Genomic DNA, 26262 nt, shown 5'->3' with positions numbered 1-26262 from the left:
AGAAATCCCTTAGGTTGGATCAGGCTTGGAGCAACCGGGGGTGGTGGGAGGTGTCCCTGTCTGTGGCAGGGGTGGAAGGGGATGAGCTTTAATGTCAAATCCAAACCATTCTGGGGTTCCGTGACCCTAAATAAACAGGGAATAAAGAGTTTATGCTACCACTGCATATTTTCCCTTTTTGTGCAGGAATTGGGAGTAAACTCTGTTTCACCCCCACCAGACTTGGGAAGGCAGCAGAGCCCTCAGAGCTCACCTGGAAAAGGCTAAAAGCAAAGTCAGGGTGACCCTTGCTCCTTTTCCATTTGGGATGCTGCAGAACACAGGGTCTCTCTGATTTGCTGACATCCTAGAAAGTGCAGCTATCACAGGAATGTGCATTTTGGGGAGCAACCCTACTAAGAGGGGTAAGAACAATCATGGCAGTGTTTAACCAGGACATCAATGCACCTGAATTCCTGACGCAGATGTGTGAACCTGTGGAGAAAGATGATAATAGAATTATGCATCAGCACTCAGCACAACTGTAAAAACTGATGTTTTATACATGGGTGACAGGAATTAATTCACTCCAGTGCTTTCAGGCAGAGGGACATTAACTGCTCCATCCTGGCATAATCACCTTACCTCCACGGGCTCTATGGATGTCACACTTCCAGGGTGGTAACTGCCATGGGATTAATTACAAGGATTTTAGGGGCATTGCAATGATTCCCCATCAGCAGGATCATAAGGTGGAGTCCCTCATCTCTCCAGGCTGACCTGCTGGCCCCACCAGCCCACCCAACACCACCACAACATCATAACCTGGTTATGAGTTGGCCAAGAAATGCCAACAGCCCTGAGATGGCTCCTGGTGCTGTCACTGCTAACAGCAGGTTATCCCACGTCTCTCCAGGTGAGGAAGCTGATGGAAGGACTGTGAACAGCACGTGGCCCTTCTAAAGTAAAGGCTCTGACACCTGAGTCCTCAACCCAAGGCAGAAGAACCCTAAGGACAAGAGGAAGAGAGGAAAAGTTTTTTGCCAGAGGAGGTTTAAACTGGATATCAGGGCAACATCTCATGCAATAGCTTTTAACACTGGCTTAAATTAAAATATAGAATAAAACAAATGTACAACTACTTACACAACCGAGCTTTATTTAGAACCTTTGAAGTCAGAAAATGTCTTATTTTACTGATCTACGTAAACATACAATCAGGAGGTTTAATTGCTTTTTCCCTTGCACAGAAATAAAGTTTCAAACAAACCAGAACACCTCCACCCAGACAAGCGTGATGCAAATTGAATTCCCTGCCTTGGTCCTGCATGTGGAGCATGGTCACTGGTTTATCAATTAGTTGCAATATAATTTTTTTTGGCAGTAATATATTCGAACACACAAAGTGCAAATTACAAGAAGCAGAAAATGTTCTCTCTCCTTCTGAGCAACGAGAAGTGCAAAATGTCTCAGCCCATAAATTCTATTTTTTATGTCAATGAACTGCATGTGCATCACAGGCTAATGAATAGCCATGTACAACTTCACTGATTAAATGTGGCAACATCTCGGGGTCGGAATGCAATGGCTGTAAAAACACAGAGGAATCATTCCCTTTGGTTGATAAATTCCACACTCTGCTGCTGAGGGCACCTCCTCACACCTCACCTTGAACTCCTGCATGCCTCAGATACTTGTGCAACCAAAGCAGTTTGTTGAGAATTCTCCAATTTTCTACATCTGGAGATATTCCTGTGCGTCTGCAATCAAGATTCCACTCACACCTCACTTGGCAAATCAAACTGGGAATCCACTGAACAAAAAAATCTCTTCCAGGCACTATTAGGGGAATACCCACCAATGGTTCCAGCAGGCTAAATGCACTTTGTGATTACCTAAAGTTATGGAAAACTTTCCAAAGAAATAAGGAAGCCCCTTTTCCACGAGAACTTATTGCAGCATTTCTGTCTCACTGTAGTTCACCTCGCTTCAGGACTGGTTCCTGTATATCAAATAGGGAAAATTCCACTAAATTACACAGAACAACTGTGCCTTTAACACACCCCTGCACTGCTCAGTTATTATATTGCAGATTTTCAACCTTTCCATCTAATTCCTGGAATTTTTCACACAAAATGAGCAGCCAATTCTGACCCCGCCCCCCCCCCCTTCATTTCTCCCAGCTACATCACCATTATAAATTATGCCAGACAGACCAAATCAGACTGGGCTGCTTCCTCCAAACCCCTCCTGCTCCTCTGGATAGGAAGATTAAATCTGCACTGCCAGGAGTCTGCCTACCAAATTCATCTGCTAAATCACCAAGGTTGCCACACTCACATAACCACTTCTTGATGGCTGGGACATGGAATGAAGTTGGAAACTTCTGGCTGAACGTTCCTGCACCCCAGCTCCACAGTGGGACTGGCCCAGAGTGGGACCAGCCTTGGGAAGACTCCTCGTGGGCTTCAGACTCCAAAAATATTGGCTGGGGGATGGGCTGGAGCGGGTTAAGGAACCTCATCCCAAACTGCTGCACCTGGCTGTGGGAGATCATCCCAGCACTGCCTGGTAGTGCCCAGTGTCACCCAAAATTGGCAACCCCAAGAGAGGAGCATCCCCCATGATCCACCCAAAGCCTCTTCCTGCACTGCCTGGTCCTGGGGAGACTCTTGGAAATCTGCATCAGTTTGCTGGTTAGGATGAACTCCATCAAGCCAGAGGGACTGCTCACCATCGTTCCTGGAATTACAGGATCATATTCCCAAAGCAAACTTTTTGTCTTCATTAAAGTTTCAGGATGAACAATTATGCTGCAGCTTGGCACGACAACAACTGTCTTTGTATGCAACATGCCTAGCATATATCAGCACACTTCTTAAAAAATATAATTAGAATAGAATGAGCTACGCTGTTGTTGTTCATGCTGCCTAAATATCAGAAAAGGCTCAAACATTTTAAAAGCCTAAAAAAATAAACTTCCCTCTCCCCTCGTTTATTTTTCATGCTAAAGGCTGCAAATTGACACATCACAGTAATTACCTCTGACTAACTTCCACAGACCTACCCAAAGAGATAAACATGAGAAGTTCACATTTGACTATCAGACTTACTGTGCCGAGCACAAATAATTTCCCAGAGGAGAATTTGATATTTCATCATTTGGAACAGTGGTAATTTAATTACATTGCTAATGTTTTCTGGCATACTTGAAAGAACAATTAGCATAAGTAAATCTTGAGTGAGATGACAAGTCACTCAGCATTTATTCCTGCTCCTCAGATGAGATCAGCTGATGATCTGAATTCTCTTTAGTGTGCAGACTGATTCCAGGTTCAGCACTCACAACCGGGGTTCAGACCAGCAGGGACAAAACCATGTTAAATAAAGCAGAACGAGTCTTGTCCTTTGAAGCTCCTTAATTAAACCTGTCCAGAGAAACCTCCAAAGCCATCAGAAGTCGTGGAGGATGGGGAGAAAGGCTGGAAAAAAACTGAATGAAGCTGGAGATGCGCGGCGGGAATGCTGATCCACGTTTTGCCAGGCTCTGCTGCGGGCTGGGCAGTGTTTGACAGCTCTACTGATGGCCTAAAATAACTCAGGTGGTCTCAGGACAGCACTGTCAGGGTCACCGTGCCCCTCTGGCGTTTCAGGATGGCCACAGCCTGCTCGTGGGTGACTCCTTCCAGCGCTTCCCCGTTGACAGCCACGAGCTGGTCCCCGCGTTTCAGCCGTCCGTCGTCGGCTGCTGCGCCCTGCAATGGCAAAGCAGGGCTCAGGCTGGCACCCCCAGCCTCCTGGAGGCCGGGGTGCTGCCTGGAGGGAGGGATGGAGCACTGGCAGTCCCTCCTGGCCAGGAGAAATGGCAGCGCTGAGCTGCCCCCGAGCGCCCGTGACCGTCGCTGCCCACCCTGCTGGGGTACATTCACAGGAAAGCACAGAGCTGGCTCTACCCCAAAAAAAGGTCTGGATAGGGACTGGTTATGGGTTTTATGATCGTGGAGAGGCTTGTTAAAGCAGCATTTAATTGTAATCTGTGCCTCATGGCTGAGAAACGGCTAAGAAAGTGGGGAGGGAGAAGGCACTGCCCCCAGCCCCAAGACAGAGATGAAGAAATGGTCTCGAGTTGTTTAGATTGAACATCAGGTAATTTTGTTCACCAGAAGGTGCCAAGCATTGGAGCAGACTGCCCAGTGCAGTCCCTATCCATGGAGAGATTGAAAGCCATGTGGAAGTGGCACTTGGGGACATTGGTTGGCAGTGCTGGGGGAATGGTTGGACTCTGTGATCTCAGAGGGGTTTTCCAACCTAAAATGTTCTGTGACAGCCCTGAAAGCTTCCAGAGAGCTTTAGAAAAGGCTCCTCTCCTCCAGATGTCTCAGTGAAGCTCTTTTGCCCAAATCCCAAGCCCTGCCTGCCCAGAGATTGGCTCACAGTGTCTCTTTCTTCCTCACCAGTGACTGCGGGAACTTTAGGTTCTATTTAGGATTTTTCAGTCACGCTCACATCTAGAAATTTGTAAACCTAAGCACCAGTTAAAAGGCACAATATTGTAATAATTTAAAATGGCAAAAATACCAGATATTTTGTGGTTTAGCCCCAGAATAGCAGGAGCAGGAGTTATGGCTCCTACTTCACCTTCAGGCAGAGTTTTCTCAACTACATCATCTACCCTGCCACAGGTGCTGACACAAGTGACACCATGACCAGCATCCCTAAATCCCACTGCTTTTCTTCCCTCCCCTTCAGTTTCCACAACTCCCCTCATGTGGCCATGCCTGACAAGTGTTGCTGGCCCATTTTTAGCAGGGGATGGGTGGGAAAAGGGACCCATCTCCCTCCTATAATATGCTACATTATGATGCTTCCCCAGCCTCAGAGGCTGGAGCTCTCTGTACCTGGCAGGGACCCCCCAGTCCCCCCAGACACTCAGGGCTGGGATCAGAGATGGCTAATTCCTGTTTTTCAATCAGGATACAGCACCTCTGCAATTTCCTCACTCCTGCACAGTGGGAAAAAAGTTGCCTTTGATACCTTCTGGAAATCTCTTGGAGATTTACAGATAGAAAACTGCCTTATAAATATTATAATGTACAAACCCAAGTTTCCCAAGTACACAGAGCAATTTTGCTGAGAAAAAGTGTCTCGTTTCAGCCATCAGTAATATGAAATATAAACTGAGAAGCCAGCTATGAGTTCTGGGTCCACTAACTCACAGCAACATACTCAAGACAGTACACTTTGCTTTCTGCTACATAATATATTATCCAAGCCCAATCTTAGGTTTATTTTTAAAGATAATACAGAAAAAAAGGGGAGAAAACAAAAAATAAAAGATACCTTGGCAAATATAGTCTTGACATAAATGGGCAGGTCTCCATGGGGACTTCCATACCCCCCTACAATACTAAATCCCAGTCCATCAGAGCCTTTCTCCAAAGTAATAATCTTAGGTTGAGGTGCTCTGAAAACACAATAAATATCACTTAGATAAGCAATGTTTGTCTCTGGGGACTTTATGCAGAAGGAACACTCACAGAGACATTTATCTATCATGAGTTTTTTTCACACAGTCACAAACCATGACCCTTGCACTGGAACATTCCTGCAGAGCCCAGAGTTCAAAGGCTGCTCCGTGTGCTCCAGCTCCTCACTTGGAAAAAAATACTTTTAATTATTATATTATACCCACATCCCTGTGCTCATAACTCCAGAGCTCATCAACTGGAGCCTGAACTCCTCAGGGGTTTTCTCTCCCTATACTAAGCAAAGGAAGATTTTTCTGGGGGTGGAATTTTGACCACTCATATGAATTTATCCATCTCAGATTTGAAATTAGTAATTTCTACGGATGTAGAAAGAACAGTTGTGGACAGAGGGTGGTCAGGCATTGGCACATCCCTGTGTGGATGTGGCACTTGGGGACATGGGCCAGTGGTGGCCTTAGCAGTTGGACTTGATGATCTGAGAGGGCTTTTCCAACCTAAACCATTCCATAATTCCCTGAAAGCCATCTGGCATCTTCCACCTACCTAAAGGTGCAGCCCAAGCTGAGTAATATCTATGCATTTTTTAGGACATACCTAATTCTGCTTCATATTTTCACCTCCAAATTTCCCTGCTGCTTTGATATGAAAAAAAAGAATACAAATCCTTTTGTAAAGCAAGCAGTTCTCCTTTGAGAGCAGCAATAAAACCACTGTCTCACATTTTAAGACCACAGAATGCAGCACAAATAGGTCAACTTTTACACTCAACCCTCCTGAGGCAGGGCAGTAGCTCCTTAAAATAAATAGAATGAACCACAGAATGAAAATGAAGAACATGATGAAAACCATGAGCTGAAACGGAGAATAAATGAATTTCAAAATGGTAACTGGGATGCTACAGGGTGAAAAACATATGATGGAGAACAATGCATGCCAGGGTTGGACCTCCAAGTTCATCACCACACACAAGTGCTGCAAGCAGGAATTATTTTAATTTGATTGTTTTGATTCATTAAGCTATAAAGATCAAAAAGACAAAGTCCTGGGACATGTTTTATAAGGTGTTTTTTTTAACACCTCTGGCATCAGTCTGCCAATACCACATTATTTCAAATTGCTATGATCAGAACTCCTTCCAGATGAGGAAGCCAATGGACAAGGGCAGAAATACCACATCAGCACAACATTTAGGAAGAAAAGGGATACTTTTTTCCTTGAAAAACACCCAGAAATCGTGCTTGGAAACACATTTTGTGCTTATTTACTCAAGCAATTTCCGTCAGCAGGCAAAGACATACCCGAGCCCACCACCAGCTTGGGAAAGGTCACCAAGCTTCCATTTTAAAGGTGATGGAAAATGAGAGAGAGAAGCAATGGGAGAGACCTCCTTGCAGCCTTTCCCTGGCCCAGCAATGCACCCCAGGTGTGCAGGAGAGCAGAACTCACTCGGGATCCTCGGTGGGATGCTCGGAGGGCAGGTTCAGGCTGCAGCCCGTGGACATACTCTCCAGCTGGCTGGCAATGGCACTGATGTTGGTGTCAGCCACCACCTGAAAAAGAGGGATACAAGCAAATACAGTCTGGAAAAGCAGTTGTTGACTTTTCCCCCCCCCAACAAGCTTTAAAACCAAGTCCTATTCTCTTAAATCTCCACTAATCTCACACTTTCAGGTAAGAGCAGCCACTTTCTGGGGCTTCAGTGCAAGTTTTGCTCTGAAGCTTCCTGTTGCCCTCACAAGAGCATCAACTCAGGCTCTGAGCAAAGGGGAAGAGTCTTTCTGGGTAATCCAAAGAAAAAGGTTGTTTTTCCAAGGATAGAGAGTCAACACAAGGGCTCCACGATTGGTCTTGAAAGAAACCACCATAACCTTTAAGAGAACACCAAGATTCAAGGGACCACTGGGCAAAGGCCTTGAAATGCCTCAGACTGGTTTGTTTGATGAGTAGAGAACAAATCTAACTTTGCTTTTGACTTTTCTGAATTTTTAGCATGAAAACAAACTGGATTTTTAAACTTCCCAATTCTGTGTCCTCTATTATTCTGAAAACATCTTGAAGGGCTGAGCGCCTTTCTGTGGAAACAGGCTGGGAGTGCTCACCTGGAGAGGAGAAGGATCCAGGGAGAGCTCAGAGCCCCTGGCAGGGCCTGAAGGGGCTCCAGGAGAGCTGGAGAGGGACTGGGGACAAGGCATGGAGAGACAGGACACAGGGAATGGCTTCCACTGCCAGAGGGCAGGGAGAGATGGGATATTGGGAAGGAATTCCTTCCGTGAGAGTAGTGAGGGTCCTGGCGTTAACTTTATTTTTTCTTCATTGAGGCTGATTTATTTATTTATTTATTTTTTTAATCTGGAAAATTTTCAAAGAAACCACCACGAAGTGGTTTGGATTTGAAGTATTTACAGCTGAAAGGACATCAATTTCCCAACAAGTACACGCTGTGGTTATCCCCTAACTCCATCTCCCTCTGAGGAGATATTCTTCTCTGCCTGACGTTTACTGCAGCACAGGAGTTCAGCTCAGACACAGTGAAAAACAGCCAGGAAGCACAATTCCAATATTTCCTCTAGCTATGGCCTTATTTTATCAAAGTGAGCAGGTACTCCTTCCACTCATTGCTGTGAACTTGGCTTTAAGGGAAACTTCCCCTTTCAAAGTAAGAAATTTGTTCTATAAATCTGTTTTAAATGAGTGCTCACAATTCTTCCATAGCAATAATTCCCTTTTCCCAGTCATCTGGAGCCAAGAGGGTGACAGAGCCAGGAGGTTTCCATACAAATTTTGCATCCCAGGATTTGGGTTCCAGGATGCCCCAATGGAAAGGGGTCCAGCAGATGAGAACAGCACCTGGCTCAGCCAGCAAAGACCCCACCAAGGTTCCCTTCCCGTGGCAGCAGAGTAAGGAATTCCAGCCAGGATTTTTTTGTTTTGTTTTGTTTTTTGTTTTGTTGTTGAATAAAACAAGGGTAAAACCAAATCTACATTCAAAAATCTACAGCTGGCAGCAAGAACATATCAGAGTTCAACAACCTTGTTAAAAAGCTCCCCCTTATCTCATTACTACACCTGCAGAAAAGAAATTAAATTAAACCAAGGCATCAAAACAGCTGAGAGGGATGATTGTTCCCCTGAGACCTTAATCTCCCATTTGCAAACAGCATTTGCAAACTCCTTCCCAGGACATTCCCATAATAAGCCTTTCCACCCCACTGAACACAATTATCTGACCTTTCAGAGCAGTTTGCCACGAAGTGGTCTACCCTGATAATAAACAGAATTACTTAATGGCACATCACTCATGATGATCACAGCGATAGGATGGTTCCATTTGGATTGTTATGATAAAAAACAAAAATAAAGAGCAGTTTGGTGGTGGAGAGGTGCCTGTGCTTGGTGGGGAAGGGAACCATCACCATGCTTTGACACTACTCCAGGTGTTAAAATACAACATCCCACCTCCCTCGAGCAGATTTTTAGTAGAGGAAAACAGACTTTGTTCTAGCCCAATAAACCTCTATCATCTGTAAACAGTATCAAGCTCATTTTAATGATGCAGTATGCTCAGAGAGGCAAAAATGTGGAAGAAAAACAGCCAGCTGACAAACCCAAAGACACTTCCAGAAGAAGCTCTTCAACCCAGGGGCATTTCTAGAAGAACCTCTTTGTTTGTGTGAGCAACCCAGTGACAGAGTGCTCCATCAGGAATATTTTTAAATCCATCATGAGGTGCAATATTGAGCTGTATTACAGCTTTCAAGATGAGCAATTTTGGGTTCTGCAGCAAGCTTTCATTTTCTATTCAGGGAATACCGTTGACATGAAAAGTGAAATTACTCAACGTTAGTAACAATATGATAACTATAATTTAACAGAGAATCCTCAGCTGGTGTAAATCTGTGTGTTTCCTCTGACTTCAATGGAACTACACAAAACACCATCTGCTCTAGAACTGGCTCATCACTTACTGGGTCAGCAGTTCATGGACAGACAAAACAAAGAATGAGCAAGTCTCTAACTAAGTTTATTATCATTTCACTGCCTCTTTTTTTCTTCCCCCCCCCCCATTTTTTATAGTCACATTTGTGTCATAATACAAGCAAGAAGCTTGCAAAAATCCCTCAGGATGTGTTCCAATCCAAAATGCTGTGATGATAAAGAGAGTTAAGAGTAGATTTTAGTGGTGCCTTCAGCTTGTTTTCCAATTGTTGCAATAATTCTGCAAATGAATAGAATTTTGAATTCTATCTGGCAAGTATTTTCCCCATTTCTTTGTGTAAACATAAAAATAAACTGTGGATCTATACAGTGGCAGGCAGCAATTAGAAGCAATGTGGCAGAAGGTGTCCCTTTTAGCTACCAGAGAAACACAGCAGTGACAGCAATGGTTCCTCTCTTGAGTGTTTTTATCCTTTACCTGGTGAATAATCAGTTCCAGGCAGCACTGTCTTAGTGATGATACCATCATTTTTCCTAAATTCTGCTAGAATTTCTTTCAAGGATAAGGAAACCACCCTCTGGGTCTCTGTCTCATTACATCACAAGCACACACACTCATTTTCTTGTTCCTAGTTAACTTCCAATTAAAAAAAAAAAAAAACCAAAAACAAAAAAACCACAACTGGGAAGCTTGTTGATTTATCACGTGTGGCAACAAGTTACTTTGTTCCCTTTGTTGTGCTTTTACAGAATCATGCTCACAGTGTGTATGAATGGCAATAAAGAATTTTTGAATGGAAATGATTTCTTGCTCTCCTTCTGTATAATTCCCACCAGCAAAGCACCCTGCAATTCTGTGATGCCTTGTGCCAGGGATGCTCAGGGATTTTTTTTTTTTTCTTCCTGAATGACATTTATCTCCCCTGCTGCAGCTGCATGTTCAATTTATCACCATACCTGCAGGATAATGCTCCCATAAGCATTCTTTAGTAGATTAACTGCATCTGCATGAGACAGCCCATCCAAAGGTTGCCCATTAATACTGACAATCCGATCTCCAACCTGAAAGTACAACAGTAATGGAAAATTACCAGCATTAGGGAAAATTAAAATTAAGAATGCTTAAAATTCCTTGTGAACTTGGCATTGCACAGTCATGCTTCTCTTTTGCAGGATCCCTTTTGTGAGGATTCTGCACTGCCAGTGATCATTTCCCTTTCTTTTTTTAACACTAACAATGTGATCAGAGAAATGAAGATTGGTTGTATTTTACTCTTTCTATTTGCAAGCAGAGAGGGAAGGAGACTTTCACTGCTGTCCTCCCATGCAGAAAGGATTCATTTGTTTCTGAATGTGCAGACAAGTTCATATTCTTCCAGACTGTGTAAGCACATGCTGAATGTTGTATAGGAGAGTAGGATCTCCTGATATTAATCCAATTAACCTGGATGATTTCTTCTTCCTACACACAACAATGATCTCGACCCTGCCATTGTTTAATTCCATTAGAGACAAGGCATGAATGTAGCAGCATGTCCTAATGAATCTCGTGGGCCAAAGCATGTGGATCTGCATAATAAATTCTTTTCAATCCTCCTGATTCCTTGAAACTCTCTCTAAAACTGCAAGTGTTCACCATGGCCATACCTGGAAACCCACACATGCTGTGGGTCTGATACAGGTACCTTATTCTGCTGTTTATTTATAGGGGCCTTAAGATCAAACAACTCATTTCTGATGTGGTTTCTACCTGGTTTGAGCTCTAAATGATGCCCAGTCCAGAATTCCCAAAACACCCACGGTTTTCAGAGAACCTCTTGCTGCCCTGCCTGGGTCTGGATGAACACAGACATTCCATGACCACTACAAATTGATTAAAACTCTCTTAACACCACTTTTCCAATATGGGCAGCAATTGCCATTATTCCCAAGATAGGAAGGGCAGATTTGCTTTTTTATTTTTTGGGTTTTTTTTTTTTTGGTTGTTTTTCTTCTATGTAAAAAGAAGCAAAGCAGTCTGTGAGAGATTATGGGTGACAGGAGATACAGAAGTGCTTGAGGCTTCAAGGGACACGTGGGAGATGAGACTGGAAATATTGAGGGCTCCTGTACTCACTCTGAGCCTTTGTGTCCGAGCAGCCACTCCGCTGGCCTGGATCATAGCGATGAAGATGGGAATGTCTCCCAAGGGACTGCCCTTCCCTCCTGCTATGCTCACACCCAGTGCATCATTTGGGCCCTGGACCAAAACAAAACCAAACACCTGCAGTGTTCAGAGGGCTGTGCTCAGGGTATGGCAATAACTGACTGCTTGGATTCGTGGAACAGGGAGAAAATGGGTTTGACACACGCATTTCCTCACCCAAAGCACAGGCACGCATCCAACACCCGACTGCAAACACAAATAATGCAGCCTGGCTTGTGGGAAATGCTGCAAAAATGAACAACTTCAGTGAAAGGAGTGAAAGGCTTTATGAATTGATAGAAAACAACTCACTGACCCTTGTTATCTCCACAGTCCTTGGGCCCATATCGGCTCCTGCTAATAGAGAAACAAACAATTAGCTTCTGTAATTAAGAGATAATATAATTAAGAGAACACTGTCAGGTGACAACAGTCCCTTGCTGCTTAGGCAGAGTTATCACCAGGCAGGAGTGGAGCCTTCCTGTGCCAAGGCAGGCAGTGCTACCCACGTCAGGAGGAGGAGGAGGAGGAGGAGGAAGGATGAATACGGTGTAATCCCTCTGGCTCTCGATGTCACTGTGACTCCCATTGTAGCCCAGCCACAATCTGTGGAACAGCAGCACTCTGCCAGCCTGGAGAACAGCCCTATTGTGCCTTCACTCAATTAAAGATTGGCTTATTATTCCTAAATCACAGCGTCCTTGCACAAAGGGCTTTGGGAATGCTGCGGTTCCAGGGATCTCCTCTTCCTCTTCTTGTGCTGGGTTGGTAAATAATGGACAGGCAGGAAGTCAGGCTGGGGCATATCCAGCCATAAGGTGTGGAAAAGTACTCAAAATACTGGAAAAGGGGAGGGGAAAAGGGAAAGAAAAGGGAAAAGAAGAGGAAAAGGGAATAAGGATGAGAGGGGAAGGAAAGGGGGAAGAGGAAAGGAAAAAGGGAAGAGGAAAAAAGAAACAGGGAAAAGAGAAGGGGGAAAGTGGGAAAGGGAAGAGAGGAGAATGGAAAGTAAAGAAAAAAGGAAAAAGGCAAAGAGAGGCTTCAGAGGCATTGCTCAAGCTGCAACTTTTTCAGCCCAATAAGCTGATGGTGTAGTCAGGTCCTGAGCTCTGCAACACCCACCCCTAATTGTATCAGCTTTAATGAAACCATTTTAAGAACCTTGCAGAAGACTGGCAGATTAAATCTCTTCCAAAATTTCCGGATTCTTACCCCCTGCCCAATCCAGGACTGCTCACATCCACACAGGTGTGCCTGGGCAGCAGGACCAGGACAGCTGAGGTCTGTGGCACTGGGAAGCCCAACCCTAGGGACCCCACAGCAGGGTCAGGAAATGCCCAGTGCTGCAGGGCAAGCACACAGAACAAGGAAGGATGCCCAAAAGCCACCAGGCTCCTGCAGTGCCTGCAAACCAGCAGAAGAAATGTCTTCTCCTCCTGCCCAGGCTCAGATATGAGCAAAGATTCCCAGCTCCTGGAGCAACCCTCTCCAGGCTGCTGCAGGTCGTGGATTTAACACTCTCTAAACCTGCAAATTGCAAACTGGGCATTGTGACTTTCTCATTACAAAACACCCTTTTATGCACTCAAGAGCAACAAGGATATAAATGAAGTGGTGGCAGCTTTATTCCCTGAGAAAAGTGTTTCTAATGTGAGAACCATGCCTGTGCTAAGCCCCTGACAAGAGCGTCGGGGAATAGCAGGGCACAGGAATTCTGCACTTAAAATAGAGGGGCCATTACTGCTCCAGCAGACATAAAAATAATGTCATCTTCTGGGAAGTGTTCTGGTCTTAAAAACATCCGTGGGGCGTCTTCTGGGAGGCTGGGCAGGAAAGCCAGACTCAAGTGTTCAGTTTGGCTTTTACAGCAGCCTGAATATAAAGCAAATCACACTCAGTTTGTACCTGAGTTTCTCTGGGATGTGTCTGCTGAGGATCTTTTTGTGCTGACAAAGTTCTGCAAGGTGGAGAGGACGGGAGCAAGAGCAGGGTGGAAGTGGCTGGGGACACTCTGTTGGCTTGCCTGAGAGTAAAAACAAATAAAAAACCCGTGAGTCAAACCCAAAAGTGAACTTTAAAGCAGACCTTGCGACAGACGGGTGCAGCTGTGCTCTGTGCCAGCCACACTGGAAATGCCACATTGGCCACGCAACTGCAAACCCCTCTGGGAGGGGAAACCCACCAAAATCTCCCTGTGGAGGTGAGGTCACCATCCCTGGAGGGATTTAACAGATGTGTGGACGTGGCACTCGGGACAGGGGTTAGTGGTGGGCTTGGCAGTGCTGGGGAATGCTTGGGTTTGATGGTCTAGGAGGGATTTTCCAACCTTGGTGATTCTGTGCTGCTCACAGCACTACAGACCCTTATTCCACACTTCTGTGTTGCTCAGGTCAGCTTTAGACGGCGTTCCCCCCTCTCAGTTGCTCCACACCTCAGGAGAAGGGGAATTGACGGACACCTTGCCTGTGATGCCCCTGCATGCGGGAGCACCCAGCAGGACAAACAGCTGCTCTCTCACACGACAGGGTGATAGCAGGGACACCCACCCTGTCACCTGGCAGGAATCTTTGTTGTTTTAGCTGAATTCACTGTAATTGCCCCTGCTCCTTCTAATTGCCCAAGAAGCTCCTCTCATTTCCAGAAGAACATGGGGGCTGACACAAGGGAGAGCCTCCAAAGGGAGAAGCTCGCTCCTGCTGCCCTTTCCATTTCCCTCCTTTTCCCTCTCTCCTTTTCTGGCTTTTATCTTCAGACTCTGCCCCTTGAGGAAACCCAATTATCAATTTAGGAAGTGCATCTGAACAGGTTCCACTGAGGACCTTTCCAGCTGGGCTTTGCCTTGTCCAAAACAAAGATCTGCTCCATCCTTGTCCATGCACAGCAGAGATTTCTCCCCCAAATGCATCAGCTGGTGATTCAAAAGCCCTGACACATTCATCCCACTGGCCAGGGTGCAGCTGTCAGTGACAAACACCAGGCACAGCAGAGTTTCCACCTCTGGGTGCCAATTCATGGCCCAGTTAACAACATTTGCAATGCATTTGAAAGAAACTCCTGTCCTGCACCACAAGGCTTCGATTTCCTCTGCTCAAGGGATGCAGTGGACCCAGAAAAAAGCCAAGTGAGGACAAAAGGTCTGGATGCTCTTGGCCAGCACCTTCTAAAGCAGCACTTGCAGTTGTGCAAATCATTCAAGCTGATTTGCTGCATCATCTGCCAAGATTTTTATAACTCTTGGAAGGGTTTTGGTGAGAAACATTTATTCAGTTTTCAAAATCACCAAGCCACTTTGGAGCAGGGAGATGAAGGCGCTCAAACAGCTCTGCATCAAGGAGATTAGGATTTCTTGTATCAAAAGAAAGGCAGGAATTACCAGGTTCCAGGCAAAAGCCTCTTATCCTACAAAAGAGGGAGATGATGTCATTTGATCTGAATTTTTACCTAGACCCGCATTAGATATTGTGGCATTTTGCTTCCCTTTCAGCTTGAGCTTTACATGGTAAAACCAGGTGGGTAATTTTTAGCTGTCACTTCTTGACCACCTTGGGCTTCATGTTGATACAATGGCCAAAACAAAATGTAATACCTGACTGCTGACTTAATGCAATCAGTGCAATTTCCCTCTGTTACTTCACTTCTCCTTGCCTGCTGCATGCACTGCAGATGTTTCTCCAAACATTTCTCCATTATTTTTAAAGCTGGGCTTAGCCCAGCTGCTCCCACATGGCTTCAGCCCTTCCTGGTTCCTCACCACCACCTCCAGCCAGCCAGGATCACTGCTGGCCTCTAGGAAGTGAAGAAATCACACCATGCTGTGATAATTTTGGCACCTTTTTGGGGTTGCTCATGGACAGGCCTCTTACAGACCTCCTTAAAAACATTTCTGCTTTTAACTCACATCTCCCCTAAGCCTCCTTTGGCTCCTCCTCCCTGTTCCCAAAAAACAAACCTTTAGCAGTGCTGTATCCCCTCATGTGCAGCTTCCCCATGGCAAAAAGGGGCCAACCCCCCCACCAGGCTCACCCTGCTGTGATCCACTCTAATTTTAGAGACACTGGCACCTTTAATATAATGGCAAAGCAGTCGACTTTCAAAAGGAAAACCCATTAAGAGGAAGTTTTCTAAGTCACTGTGCCTTGTTTCTCTCCCCTGCAATCCTCCAGGTTAAACACCAAGAATTGGTGTCTGAGCAGACTGGGGGGCACAGGGAGAGGGGAAAGGCTCTGCCCTGATTGAAAAATGAATTGTTGTTCTCGCTTCAGGTAAAAAGCAAGTGAAGCAGGAAATTGCTCTGTGTTTTCTTGGAGAGGAAAGCAGCTCTCCTGTGGTTCTGCTGGAAGATAGGCAGAGATACAGTTTGGTTTCATTAGCTTGTTTTGATGGACAAAACAGCCGCAGAAAATACACTCAAGCAGTTTTTGCAGGTCTTCAAATAAAAAAAAATTCTGGGCATCATCATTTGAGAAAGATATTACAGATTTTTGGTGTGTCTTGGGAAGACACTCCTTCAACAATAAATACATTAACCAGCTCTTCTGCTCAATCAGCATTTCAGCTGCAGTTCAGCACAGAAAATTATGGGGATAAAATATTTTGTTCCCCACTCTCAGCAGTGTCTGTAGAAGGATGAGCTTCGTGTGCACATCTGTGCACCATCCCCGTGCTCTGCCCCTCACTGCTGCAGTTTAAACAGAGGAATTTGTCACTAACCTGACTGTTTTGGGATGTTTTCCGTGATGACAGCCATGACCCAGCTCGCAATCTCCCAAGCTCAAGATGCACCAGGCCTTGAGCACACTTGGAAAAAAAAAAAAAAAAAAAACAGAACAAAAAACAACTCACAATGTACAATTTAAGTAGACATATAATATTTCATGCTCTCCTGGAGAGAATTATGTTTATATTCAGCACCACAAGTCCGTGAAGAAAGCCACAAGGAATGCTCAAAACATGAACACTTGTATTTAGACAATATAAAAAGTCGATTTAGTCTTGTCCTGAAGGTTTCTCCTGGTTGCTGAATTTAGTATGAATCTCCCTCTTGCAAACTGATGGCAAATTTACTCAGGAAAAATAAACAAAAAGCCCCAAACTCTTTAGCAGACATGTGAAAAACCCTTCAGAGGCAAAATGCTGCCGAAAAGGGTGAATTTAACCCATATGGATCCAAATTCACAAAACACCCTTGTACCACCAGTTCCCAATTCTTAAATAGGTAAACTTTTGGCAAGGTACCAACCCTGAATGGAAAAAGCAAGGAAATAATTAGCCTTTCCCCTGAAGAATGGAAGAAAACATGAGCAGAAACACTGGTGGGGATGGCAGGGGAAAGCCCTGGAAGCAGTTTGGAACAGAAATGGGTCTCCAGCATCCACTGATGGCACTCGTGGCTACCCCTGCCCTCTCCCCCAGCCCAACCAACCATGGAAAAAGGCAACTTCTCCCAGAATTTCAGAGTAAAATCACTCCTGGAAGATGGAAAGCTGTGCAGGAACAGATTGGAGCTGTCATTTTATCCCTGCAGGTCAGTACAGAAAAGCCAATGATTTATTTAAGTTCTGGTTTCTGTTGCCTCTCTCCAAGTGTTTTTCTAACACATGAGATACACAGTTGCATTTTCAAATAAATGCCTAAATACTAAACATGCCTTTGTGCTCCTGCCTCATATCAAGCAATTCCTAGAAATACACAGAGAAGTGACTTTAAATGAACCTCCCAGTTATTTCAAATTAAATTCTTGTCTCAGTAATCAGCTGGAGCTGTCCTGTGTATGGCAAATAGCACTTCAGGATAATTACCTTGCACAGTGTCAGTAACTGCAATTCAATATCTCAAAATGTATTCTGTACTCACCTTAAGTATAGTGGCAACAGTCTCTTGTGAGGCATTTCTCATATCCTCTCCATTTACAGACAAAATCTGATCTCCTTGAATTAATCTTCCATCTAGGTCTGCAGCTCCTCCTTTAACAATGTCAGAGATAAACACTCCACTTCCATTTCTAACAATGCAAGAAGCATATGGCTAATTACACAATCCAGTATTCTTTGGGAGACCAATTTAGATTACTTGCATTTAAGAGACATTAAAAGAAACCTGTGAGCAGAGGAAGAACCAGTTTTACACCCCATTCAGCTGTGTAAAAAATCGATGTGCTTTAAAAGCACAGCATGTTCTGCTAATATTTAATGTTGTCTTTCCCCTTGAGCTGCTAGTTCTGACTGTAGGATACAAAAAGATTCATGGAAAACATAATTTCTATGAATAGAAGTCTGAGGTTTGGTCCGTAATGGAGTTAAACTATCTCCTGATGGGACAGGGGTTAGTGGTGCACCTGACAGTGTTAGGTTAAAGGTTGGACTCAATGATCTTGGTGGGCTTCTTTCAACCTCAGTAATTTTGTGATTCCATGGTGTGAGCTGCAATGCTAAGATCTGGCATTTTTTTAACCTTCACCTGGATTCAGGAGTAGCACAGGAAGTCCAGCACAGAAGCAAAGGGAGGAGGGCTGGAGGCTGTGATTACCATCTGCAGGGTAATTTACATCATCTAAATTAGTTACCCACCCCACAATCTGCCCACAACACCTGGGTTAAACACTGCCACCCAAAAACTGCTGCAGAAACTCTACTGACCACGGGCAGTCAGGATAATGACACGGTGCTTTGTAATTGCAAAAGTAAATAGTTTTTGGCAATACAGGAAGGCAACTCCAACACTGAACAAGTGTCATGCCATAAATCTCTTTTAGCAAAGGAAGATTAAAACTACCAGTGCTCTGGTTAGAGTGATCTAATACCAGTGGTTTAGAGATGTATCAGGAAAAAGTCACATTTTATTAGGCTGCTGTTACTTCCCACTGTATTGCTCTCTAGAACTCCCTGACACGAGAGTGGAGCCAGGGCAGGGCAAGAAGAAATGGCCTCAAGTTGTGCCAGGGGAGGCTTGGGTTGGATATCAGGAAGGATTTCTCAGTGGAAAGGGTGGTCAGACATTGGCAGGGGCTGCCCAGGGAGGTTTGGAGTCCCGTCCCTGCAGGTGTCCAAGGAAGGATTGGAGGTGGCACTCAGTGCTCTGGGTGGGTGACATCGATGGCCCTGGAGAGCTTTTCCAGTCTCAGTGGTTCTGTGTGTCAGGTTCTGCTCTGTAAACTGCTCTCTGCACTGTGGCACAGTCACTCTGAACTGCTTAGGGTTTGGGTCTAACTCAGTTACTCACCCTCCACTGACCTTTGAACTGAGCATGAGCTCAATCTAACTCAAAAAACAACTGCAAAGGCACATCCTGGGAAGAGGTAGGGTAGGCTTATCCCCCAATTTAGAAACCAGAAAAGCCATGGTTAGGGCCTCCAAAGCCCTGAGACAGAGTTACCCTGATGCCACAGAAGAGTGAGCCCCAGTTCTGCATGGGATTCCCTCTCTGTGCCCAGAGCTCTCCTGGGCAGCAACAGCCTCCACTTGACAGCTCTGTTCTGACACAGGAGCCAGAACCACGGGCCCAAATGCATCCTGGAAGACATTTACATACAAAACTCTACTCCTCATGGAGTTCCCCTCTACTTCACGTTCCATTTAATGGCTACAGTTGTTCATACTTGTTTATACAGTTGTTCATAGCTGCTCATCAGAATCCCAAACATTTCCTGCTGGAAGCGCTGTCAGATCAGACACACTCTTACCGTTTCCCAGCTATGCTGAGCCCCAGTCCTCGGCCCATTTTCTTTTGGATATCTACAGAGAAAATCTCCAAGTTCTCCTCATCCTTGTAATGTGCCTCATTCCTGTAAACCACCAGCTGCACCTTCTGGGGTGTCTGTCGGAGCGCAGTGATGGCTTCCTCGTGGCTGGCGTTCCGCAGATCGATCCCGTTCACCTGCAATCATCAGTGTTGGCTTTCCAAATGGCACGGATAAATGATCTTCTCATCACATCCTGCCCGTGGGTGACAGCATCATCTGTCAATTTGACACCCCTTGGTGCTCTCTAATTGAGTGTTCCCATTTCCAGAGGGCTGAGATCCTGGGTCTCCTATGGAGTGTGAGCTCGGAGCTTTGTGCCACTGCCTGGAGCAAATCCCAACCATCAGAACATTTGAGCTTGGAAGTTTTGGGTGTCCTTCCCTCCTTTTTAACCTCAAACCTTTGGAACCTCAAGCAATGCTTCTTTCTCCACCTACACAAAGTGGGACTCTGAGCTCCCTGGGTATCTCAGTACTCAGACCCCTTCTCCCCCAGCTCTGTAACATCATCAGGATGAAAACAGAAGGAATCAGAAACACCAGCAAATAAATGGCCACAGAGAATCCCAGGCAGGATGCATTAAATGGTGATTTTCCTTTTTTTCCCAATAGATGGCACACCAGACCACTGCTGGAGAAGCTAGCTACACTTCTCTTACCATAACCTGAGAAGGTTTTTAGTAATGTCAGACAGAACAAGAAGTTCTGCTTAAATGTTCCATCAAAAAAACCCTATTGCTATGTGAAACTTAATCTAATTTTGCCAAGCCTGATCCACAAGTGCCCTTTAAAGTGTTTGCCAATATTCTGTCAACAAAATAATCTTATATTTCTTCATACCAAAACATATCAATACTGAGACATTTTTGAAGTCTCTTTAGGAAATAGCATGAACTGTAACAGAATAACCACAAATGTTAATCCACTTCCTAAGTATTAAGGCTATGAAAATATTTCTCAGAATTTCTAGATACACAAAACTACAATAATATCTAATTTCACATTAAGATAATTAAGACTAATCTTTATTCTCTATATTCTTTTGTACCAATTCAGCACACATTTATTTATAAGTGCATTGATATTTTTCCATTGACACAGGCATCTACGTGTGCTTTATCACACTAATCTGAAACTAATTCAGTCATCTATTTGATTAATACATCTTTTAAAAGCTGAAATAATAACAATATTATGGCTCACAAACATTATCACTTTCCTGTTTGGCCAGAGAAGAATTATTTAACCTGCTCCATTTTTACCCCCTAATTACGGTGCTCTGTTAATACCCCGTTATTTATAAAACCAAAACAACATTCAGACTCAACGCTAACAAAAATATTTGCAGTGCAAGAGCTGTAAAGACAACTCCCCAAGTACCCCGTGCTATTTTGCTAACCCTACACACCGAGGCCTTAATGGCCATGCTGGGAATTTGTCCTGAGCTGACAGCAGAGCTGCAGAGCAGCTGCACTGAACCCCTGCCTGACGCAAGTTTCATTTGCAGACCAACACTTCTCTCTTAACCCTTTCCCTCCACCTTTTCCATGCTTGTCTGGGGAAAAAAAAAACCCACGTTTATTCACAGCAGCCATTCCCCAGCTGTGTGAAGTGTGGCCTGGGAGAGCTGGTAGCTTCTGCAGGGATGCTGGGAGGTGATGCTCACAGGGATGCTGGGAGGGATGCTGGGAGGGATGCTCACAGGGATGCTACTGCCACCTTTTCCTCCTCACCCCACATTATCCCAGCTCAATATTTGGATTTCAGGCAGAGCAGAGATACAGGAGTGGTGTCGGGAGCGCAGGCCTTCGAATGAAAGATTAAAGAGATGAATAATACTAAGCTATTGGACATGACAGCTGAACTATGTAATTCAAGAACTGCCTTGCTCAATTAAATTTAATGTATTCTCAATTTGTACCTTCAGTTTATATGAATGTATAAGGAAATATGAATTTTTCAGGATGTTCTTAGTGACAGAGGGGAAGCCTTGAGAATGGATCCTGTTCAACCTACAAGCGGTGTCTGTTGAAATGAAAACAAGCCTCCACAACCAAAAACAGGCACAGAGAACATAATTTACCTCTAGAATCTGGTCACCAGCCCAGAGTCTGCCATCTCGGGCTGCTGCCCCTTCTTCATAAACTTCATGGATCACTATGGCATCCTGTGGGAAGAAGGCAGTGGCATGAACCCTGCTTCCCAAACTGGCCACCATGACCCACCCCACACTCCCCACCAGCTCCACAGTTAAAAGTACAGCACTCCAAGCCAGGAGAAGCAAGACTGTAACACAGATTTTTTAACATTTTCAGTATTTTGGGATGAGAAAGTGATTGCTGTAATCAAAAGCTGGTATAAAGGTACAAAGGATTTTGTTCTCCGCTTCTTGTCTAGAGCTTCTTCCATCATTTTTATACATTGGCATCAGCAGCGTGTGAACTCAGTGTGAACTATTGTATTAATATCGTCTACTTTTAATGATATTATTTAAAACCAGATTCTTTGGAGCTATGAATATTTTTAGGGACTTGGCATAGACCTCGGCTTTAAGCGAGAGCTGAATGCCTTGTGGTAAATAGCACTGGTTAAATCTGTAAGAAATGAAATCCAGAAGAAAGGAACAATGGCAAATGTTAGTTTATTACTGAGGTTGGAAAATGTAGGCAGTGGCAGATGTAGCTTCAGGGAAGGTTTCAGTGATTTAATCTTATTGCCAGCAATAGATGTCCCCAAAGAAAAAGCATTACAAAGAACATACTGTTCTCTTACTGGTGCTTTCCCTTTGCATTGTTCTGATTTGTTTCTTTTTTTTTTTTTCTTTCCTTTTTCCTTTAAAAAATATAGGTGAACATCTTGCTACAGTGCTTCAGCTTGCAGGATGGGATGCTCCAGTGTGCAAAACCTGCTCCTCTCCTCATCAGCACCAGCAAACCCTCTGCCTCAGAGCTGAGCCACCAGCACTGGCTCTGGGCAAACACGTGGTGATTTTTAATTACACACGTAAGTTCTGGAAAACCCAATCTCAAATATACCCTGCAGAACTGCTGTTGTGAAGCCCCTCACCAACAGGATGTACAAGCCAAAGAGGAGCTTTCCCACAGTGCTCCCAAGCAAAGCTGGTGAGGTTGGAGCATGGGAACCCTGCTGTGTGATGGACTCTTGGAGCAGGGGCAGGGAATTGCTGCTGGGCTGGGAAAAGGTCCCTTCATGCTTGGACAACACTGGATACCTCATCTCTCATCACCAACCCACCTCCTGCATGTGTTCACTCATGATCCTTTCCCAGCACAGACAAAAAACCTCGAATTTCCCTTCAGGTAACACTCAGACTGTAACACTGAGAGCACCATTCCCTTCCATTCCCTCTACAACTTATTTAATGATGGGGACTTGCTGGAGCAAGGTTCCCTCTGCCACAGGTTCCCTCTGATCCGGACACCAGTCCCTGAAAAAAAGCCTGGAGGATTGCAAGCACAAATGGATTACAGCTGATACAAGAGTCCCAGATGGGAGAAAAGAGATTTCAATCTGCATAAATGAAGGGGAAACACTATGAGCTGTGTACCAAGTAATTAAGAAAATCAAAAGAGTGGTTTGATTAAAAAATAAAATGAAACATAGGTACACACACACACACACACACACACCACTGGCAACTGCAGATTTCTTTTTTTGTTTTTGCAGCAACTGAAGCAACAAGTACTAACAGAATAGAGTGAGACAGACACATCCATCCTCTCCCTCTTTGGGTTTGAGTTGTTGTGGGGATTTGGTTGGCTGGTTTGGGGCTGAGATATTTTTCACCTTTGTTTTACAAATGATGGTGTTACTCCAAAGCAATGCAAGAGACTTTAGCCTAGGAGAAGTGGCCAATGAGAGAACATAAAATATTGACCAGCTTGTTAAGGCACATCATTCACCTGGGACACACCAGGGCAGTGGATGACCAGCAGGTTTGGTAGAAAACTGGCAGTGTGACCATGGAATAGCACACTGGGCACGTACACAGGATGGCCAAATTAAACCTTTTCAGACTGGATCTAATCTCATATTTCCTAACCTCTGAGCAAGGGGTTTTCAATCACATTTCTCTAAGATTGCTTTCCATCTGTGGTTGCTTTTTAAACATCCACCAACCTGGAGTTACCAGCTTTTCCCAGCACTGCTTTATTAAATGTAAAAGTGTACATACCAAAGGCTCAGACCCAGGAACCACTGAGTGTTATCAGTTTGGATAATCTACATCATCTATTTGAAAAGGCAACACTTCAGTGTTACACTGTGGTTCCTGCATGTGTGAGAAGCCAGACCCAGGACTAAAAATACACATGGCATGAAAAGGTACATTCCTGCTTGCTCTGTGCCTACCCTGCAGCAGGAAATGTCTTGCTGACCTGCCAAAACACTGTTTTTCTTAAGCAGGGTTTTTTTTTTTTTTTTAAAGTAGTGTAGCTGAACCAGGCTTATCAAGTCGATTAAAAACAGAACAGAGCAACATGTCCATGATGCACTGCAAAGATTTCTAAACAGTCCATAAGCATAAATGTCAGTTTTAGTTTTCCTTAGCTTATGAACCATGGAAAACATCTCTTTCCTCTGACACTCCTGGGATCAGCTCAAAGTACTTAACCCAGAAATAATTTTTTCCACTGGATCTAGTGGGATCTGGATAAGACTCTGTTAGTTTTGATCATCCAAGACAAATCACTAAAACCGAACTACTGATGTTAGTGAACATTTTTAATCATATCAGTATTTTAAAGGAGCTTATGTAGTGATGAGATGTCATACTGCAGCCATCTAATAAAGCCTCAAGCTGTAATGACTCCATCAACAGGCATGGATTGAAGCTGGAACACCCCTCTCAGTCCCTCAGAAAAAAACCCAGAATCTATTAAGACTAAAACAATACATTTATTTAGTGGATAGCTTTTGGTTTCTGGACATCTGCAGCTCCTGTTCAAATTAAATGTGTGCTTGATATCAAAGCCTACGTAGTTCAAAATCAATCAATCAAGAGGGATGAAGAGAAAGTGGTGTCAATGTTCAGCTAGAGGTTGAGAATTCATGGTGGCTCTGGACAGATTTTCCCATCCCTCCCCACCTCCTTTCACCACCACTTTCATACAGATTATGGCTCTCCATGGTTCGAGCTTGGCAGAGTCACAAAAACTGTTCGTGCAGAAGGGGAAATAAAAACACTCCCATATCAAGAACACACTTGTTTTAAAAAAGATACCCAGCTGCTGAAAGCACATACTTCATAAAGTTTACAAATCCATTCAACAAACTGGGGCTTTAATCTTTGTATATTTTGACAAAGAACAGTCTGGGACCATTACACAAATGGGGAATTAATGCAGAGCTGAGCAGCTCCTGCCCAGGACGGAAGGATGAGGAACATGAGCCGGGCCATACAAACACTGTTTCTCCATGCTAAACAAAGTCCAGGCTGGCAGGTGTAAACTGAGACTGTCCAACCATGAAAACACTGAAAGAAAGACAGGCATGAAGGGACTTTCTCTGCTACTGCTGAGATTACCACCCTGGGCTCAGAAAATGTTTGGATGGGAGGACCTGCAGCCCAAGGAAATGAAGCTGAATGCACTGACACAGCACTGCATGGCCACAAAAATCACCTGCAAGCCAGAATGGTTCCCAAACATGGCAAAAGCACAGCTGGTTGGGATGTGATGTCCCCCAAACCTGTTAAGAAGCAGAAATGGCCACCAAACGTGCCACAAAGAGAAGGTATTTGCAGGGTTCAGACTGGAGCTGTGGGACAGCTACACCTTCCACCAGCAGAGTTTTGCTCTGAGTGAGAATATCACTGGGACTGCACAGCTGTGGAGCAAAGGGAAGGCACAGGAGTGAGAAAAGGAGGGTTTGGCTGTGGGAGCAAAGGCAGAGAATCAGGAGAAGCTCATGGAGCCTCTTGGTCAACACCTCAAAGAGCAAAGCTGGTGCAGAGTGAACAATAAACAGTGAGGGCAAGGTGCCTGACAGAAATTAGCACCCACCTCTGGAAAAATAAAGCTGGTACCATGTGCACAGCATGAACTGCACTGCATTGCCCTTCATCTGAGCAGGGTTAGAGCCCTGAACTCCCAGGGAGCTGGATCTCAACTCTCCCCTCCCTGGGCTGTGGCTATTTTTCTGCTTGATTTAGAACAGTTCAGAGACCCGTGAGGGGAAGAATATCACACTCACCCCTCAGCAAAGGGCACAAACAGGCATGCTAACTCTGAGAATTAAATTCAGTCAGACTGACAGCTTAATCTTTGTATCTTAATTGTCAAGAGCTGGTATGGCAGAGACCCCAGGAAAGGACCACAGAGCACTGCCCTGACTGAGCCTTTGGGAGGAAGGTGGTGAAGTCAGCATCCTGTTCAGGAAAATCACTGACCAAGTGATCCTTGAAAGCCTGCAGGAGCATAAGTCACAGTGAGAGAGTCTCACAAGCTTCTGGCTTTGGGCTTGGACTGCTCACAGGTTTCCTGCAAGTTTACAGCTCCTGAGCCAGTCTCTCCAGCGTTTCTTTTCTTCCGTGCAGCTGCTCTTCAGCAGGACAAGAAGCAGCTTTCAAGTGAAAAGCCACTGCAAAACAGCCCCCAGGCTGTTACTGGGAATGCTGGGAACAGAGGGTGAGGCAGGAATAGGACACAGGAGGCACAAATATTAAGTACCATGGGTATTCTGGTGAAGTTGTATGCTGTGATAAAGCTGGATCAGCGTGCAAAAGGGGTGATTCCAAAAGAAGTGGAGCAGAGAAACCTCCACATTCCTGGTGTTGGGTCGACAAGGAAAAAGGTCCAGATTGTGGAAAACAGTCTTCCTGCACGGCCCTGAACAGTCCTGCACTACTTCAAGTGCTACAGATTTAACTGGGCTGAACTTTTGCTTTGAGCCTGTCTTTGTTGAGCTGTTCCAGCC

The 26262-nt window shown here is 44.7% G+C and overlaps 1 protein-coding gene across 1 annotated transcript in view; it reads right to left on the bottom strand.

The window, feature by feature from the left end:
* Positions 1-3587: 3587 nt before the first annotated feature.
* PATJ (PATJ crumbs cell polarity complex component) overlaps positions 3588-26262 on the bottom strand; it is a 129394-nt gene continuing 106719 nt past the window's right edge. The window contains exons 33-43 of the mRNA XM_062497215.1: positions 21410-21493; positions 19268-19461; positions 17443-17590; positions 16300-16386; positions 13495-13612; positions 11906-11946; positions 11521-11643; positions 10362-10466; positions 6915-7018; positions 5320-5443; positions 3588-3734 (exon numbers count right to left, since the gene is read on the bottom strand). Of these exons, the coding sequence (XP_062353199.1) occupies positions 3588-3734; positions 5320-5443; positions 6915-7018; positions 10362-10466; positions 11521-11643; positions 11906-11946; positions 13495-13612; positions 16300-16386; positions 17443-17590; positions 19268-19461; positions 21410-21493 (1275 nt within the window). The remainder of the gene's footprint in view (positions 3735-5319; positions 5444-6914; positions 7019-10361; positions 10467-11520; positions 11644-11905; positions 11947-13494; positions 13613-16299; positions 16387-17442; positions 17591-19267; positions 19462-21409; positions 21494-26262) is intronic.

This window comes from Cinclus cinclus, chromosome 8 (assembly GCF_963662255.1).
Source record: "Cinclus cinclus chromosome 8, bCinCin1.1, whole genome shotgun sequence".
NCBI lineage: Eukaryota > Metazoa > Chordata > Aves > Passeriformes > Cinclidae > Cinclus > Cinclus cinclus.
This window is presented reverse-complemented; position numbering and strand designations above follow the sequence as displayed.